Source organism: Sinocyclocheilus rhinocerous, unplaced genomic scaffold (genome assembly GCF_001515625.1).
Source record: "Sinocyclocheilus rhinocerous isolate Xijiao unplaced genomic scaffold, SAMN03320098_v1.1 scaffold1292, whole genome shotgun sequence".
In the NCBI taxonomy this organism is placed as follows: domain Eukaryota; kingdom Metazoa; phylum Chordata; class Actinopteri; order Cypriniformes; family Cyprinidae; genus Sinocyclocheilus; species Sinocyclocheilus rhinocerous.
The window spans coordinates 1,202,493-1,206,711 of NW_015656599.1; the positions used below are offsets into that span (position 1 = coordinate 1,202,493).

At 36.6% G+C, this 4,219-nt stretch overlaps 1 protein-coding gene across 1 annotated transcript in view; it reads left to right on the forward strand.

The window, feature by feature from the left end:
* Nucleotides 1-3,769, forward strand: part of LOC107720340 (WD repeat-containing protein 44-like) — an 11,409-nt gene extending 7,640 nt beyond the window's left edge. The window contains exons 2-9 of the mRNA XM_016528019.1: nt 418-745; nt 1,485-1,593; nt 1,746-1,867; nt 2,291-2,389; nt 2,502-2,698; nt 3,018-3,081; nt 3,173-3,235; nt 3,605-3,769. Coding sequence (XP_016383505.1) covers nt 509-745; nt 1,485-1,593; nt 1,746-1,867; nt 2,291-2,389; nt 2,502-2,698; nt 3,018-3,081; nt 3,173-3,235; nt 3,605-3,769 — 1,056 coding nt within the window. The 5' untranslated portion in view covers nt 418-508. The remainder of the gene's footprint in view (nt 1-417; nt 746-1,484; nt 1,594-1,745; nt 1,868-2,290; nt 2,390-2,501; nt 2,699-3,017; nt 3,082-3,172; nt 3,236-3,604) is intronic.
* The last annotated feature ends 450 nt before the right edge of the window (nt 3,770-4,219 follow it).

The window sequence follows — 4,219 nt, forward strand, 5'->3', positions numbered from 1 at the left end:
ATATTTTTTTTTTTCACTCTTTATAACTAAATGCCATTTGGTTCGATATTCGCAACGAGATGACATTCATACATTTTAAAAGTAGCCTCAATATTATGTGGACTGTCACAGTTTTTGCCTGAGAAATGATACCCTCTGCCGGTTAACTTAATTCACTGCAATATTCTGAGCTGTAGAGCCTGTTGAGTAAACATTAAAGTTTTTATATAGTGAAACCTGGTTGGTAAATGTAACACAGAGAAAAGACATTACATATTAACGAGGGAAACTAGCAAAAAAAAAAAAAAAAGATGTACTGCTTCTGTCTTGAGTTTAACAACTGTACAATAACAGTGAGCGCTACAAGTATCTTTTGCAGCTGTTTATTATCGCCCCTAGTGGCCGCCAAATGTCATTACCACGAATCATCACATGGAGTAACTTCAGTTTGAGAGCGTCAAGATTGTAGCATTGTTCTTCAAACATCCTCAGCTGTAAATTTTAAGTGTTAAAAACACCGGCAGCTCATATGAGCTCGAAGGAAGGCAGAATTAAGCGCACCAAAAATGTGCGTAATTTGGATGCGGATGATGCACCTTCACTAACGCAATCAATAATCGATGAACATCCAAATATTATACCTGCCGGGCGACAGTTAGAGAGGACACCTCCATCTGAAAGTGAAAGAGTAACAACACACCAGCCCAGCGAACCAGATGCTTCTCCAACATCAGAACAAGTGGTCAAAGATGAGCCATGCGGCCAGGTAAACAAACAAACAAACACAGCGATAGTATATCAGTGGGTCATTCGTGTTTCTCACGAACAAATTCTAATGTGTACCATTAACAATGAATAGCCTATATGGCCTCTTTTGCTTCATGATAATATCTACATTTCTTTAGACTTAATTCTTTTTTTTATTTTTTATAATGAGAATGTTTTGGCTTGTCCTCACCCATGTGTTTCCAACATACTGGAAATGGATTGCATTAATTTAGTCACATAACCAGTGTTGGGAAGGTTACTTTGGAAATGTAATAGGTTACAGATTACAAGTTACCCTACTTAAAATGTAATAAGTAGTGTAACTTTTCAATTACTTTATTAAAGTAATGTAACTGATTACATTTGATTACTTTTTGATTACTTTTCTAAATTTCTAATGTTTTCAACTGTTAATCATTTTCAAACATGTAAACCAGGCAGGGTTAAACTTACAATATGTGCTCAAGACTGATAACTGTCAGACTGTCGAAATCCTTCATCACTTGTATTAAGATTATAATATTTTCATTTTAAAGGAGACATTGGATGCAAAATATCTTCATTTGCGTATAAATGTGTCTTAGCTTGACATTAAAAAATACTTAAAACATTTACATTTATTAATTTTGCTTAGGATGAAACTATAAACATTTATATTTATTAGCATTATTTTAAATGTTCACATTTTTAAGAATCACTTTATGAAATTTCTTAATGAGTTCAAATTTCTTTCCAAGGAAATAACCAAACACCTTTCTTGCAATGGATCAAATGAAGTTCTCCAGCACCCCAAAGTTAAAGATGAGAGGAAGTCCATCAGGAGGTCTAGTTCTACAGCAGCATCAGGTGATTTCATATGCTCACTGACATAAGTAATCATATTCACACATCTCTCTATGTTTTTATATTTGTTAGTAATGGTACCGCACCACATATACTCACTGATTCTTGTTCAGTATAATTTTATTGCTTTAATATTCACTTTCATGACTGTCCAGCAACCACTGGGAATACCGATCCTGAAATCTTCATCCAGGGAATGCAGGGATACAAATGGACAGACACAGACCTGGAGTTTGTCTATCAAAGCAAATGGAAAAAGCGAGTTCAACAGGCGCAGGTCAATGAATGCATATTTTTAGATGGAATATTAGTATACTGCATAGTATACACTAAATACTGCATGCTATTTTAAAAAAACTACTACATGTTATGCAATGCTAAACATTTTCAGTTGTAGCGAGTGGTGTCCAGTTATCATCTCAGAAAAATCTCTGATTATTTACCATATGTTTATTCCAATATTTGTCAAATTTTGTTTAAAACCGCTGTTAATATTACATTACTTATTAATTTGCATATTGAGAGTTTTGCAAATATAGTAGGTCACCTGGTATTCTGTGCACACTGAAATGTTGCATATTGCACACAGTATACATACACAATGTCACATCCTCTCCTGATCATTGTCATTAAGATTTTCTTTTCATCTTGAGAATTAAATTAAACCAAGAGGACATTTTCGTGACAATTTGGTTTACAGCAAGAGTTAAGCGACTTGCAAAAGTCTCTGAAGAGCATGAAACAAATGCGGGACATGGGCCTTGCTGTACTTGACAAAATACAAACAGAGCTTTCTAAGGTGATATATGACATATTTGTAATGCATTTTTCTCTTCAGACACACCATTTTCACAATGTGATGCTTGTGAAACACCTGTCTGATCTCAATATCTGTGGCTCCGGTGTTTGAGGTGGCGTCATGTGAACGTTTACAGCAAATTTCCATGGAAATACTTCTGAGGTCCCTGAGCTCTAGTCAGCTGGAAGGGCTTGATCTTAAAGATCTCCTTGCCAAACTAAAGGTTGCTGATGTGCACTGCACTACTGCTGAGGAGAAGGCAGAGGTCAGCAAACTCAAGACAGAGGCGGAAAAAGCACAAGTATTGAGGTATTAACCAGACAGCATGCACACAATGAAAGAATGGCTTTTCTAGTGGTACTTACCCATCCAAAACTCACTAGCATGATGCTAAAATGTTGCCATGCGGTTGCTAGGGTGTTCTGGGTGGTTCCCTCCAAGTCTTCTGTGTCCCCACATCAATGTACATCTATGGGATGTTTTTGCCAGTTTTATTGTCCACCAGAAGAAAACCGTTAGCTCAATCGCTAATTTATCAGTTCTAAATCTCTTCTCAACATGCTAAAGTTGTTGCTGCAGATTAGCAGTGTTTAGATTTTTGATACATCTACAGTTATTTTGTTTTCAGAGAAAAGGAGGAGCGACTCATGAAGGACACTGACAGCTGTAAGGAGAACATCAACCAAATCAAGGTGACTGCTAGCAAGAGCACATCCTCAGATATTTCAAAAATGTGTAATTTGAACGTTTTGGACTTAAGATGATCCTTTTTTTTGTGGGAAGGTAAACATAGATACTCTGAAAGCAGAAATATCTGTTCTGGAATCCCAGCTGTCCGGTAAAGAGGTTAGTGGATCACTTTTGATTACTGTTTGCTATTTCCGATCTGATACTTTTAGCACTAAGCAGACATTCAAACTGAATAAAGGTCCATTACAATGATGATAACTATAATGGCAACTATAGTTTTAATAATCATTCTAATTGAGAGAGATTTTCCACATAGCTATAACGATAATGACACAGAGGAATATTATAATTGGAAACATTTATAGAGCGTTATCGTCCAGCTAATGAACAATAAAAACATTGACAGACAATCAAAATCCACCTGACTTTAAATATAGCTAATATAGTTATCGTTCATGGTGTGAACGGGCCTTTAATCTGTACCTACAAATTTTTAGTCAATGAAATTTGCTTTCGACTACGTAGGAGGCACCACAGTCAGCTAAACCACAGAAAAAAGTCCACAGAGGCACCAAACACTCTACTGCCCCTAAACTCCCTTCAGACCCCAAACCTCCTGACTCTCCTCCTGCTCCAAAACCCTCCAAACCTCCTGCCTCTCCTCCTGTACCTAAACCCTCCAAAGCGTGATGTCGGAGGCCTCCGCCGCTCGAAAAGAATCGCTGCTAAGAAAAATAAGTGAATAATCTGTTCAGAAATGCTCCTGATCAGTGAATTCCTTCACCTCAGGAAGTTGTCTTCATATGTTCTTACTCTCATTCAGGACAGACCTCTTTTTGAAAATGTTTTAATTAGCAATAATGTAATTTAGACTTTTAGACTTGGAGGGAGTAGTTTGGTGCTCTCTAGTGGATATTTTGAGTTTAGCATTTATGGACACTCAGTGGTGGATATCAGATGTAATTCTGTCTAATGGTCTTACCACACATTAATGTAGTTTTTTTTCTTTACTCCACATGTTATGAGTGTTTTTTCTTTGGAGATGAATAAACATTTTTCAACTGTCCCTAAAGCCATCTGGGTTGTGTATTGGCTTATTCAGAACATCTGAGAGTTGTCATATTACATGTAACTCTCACA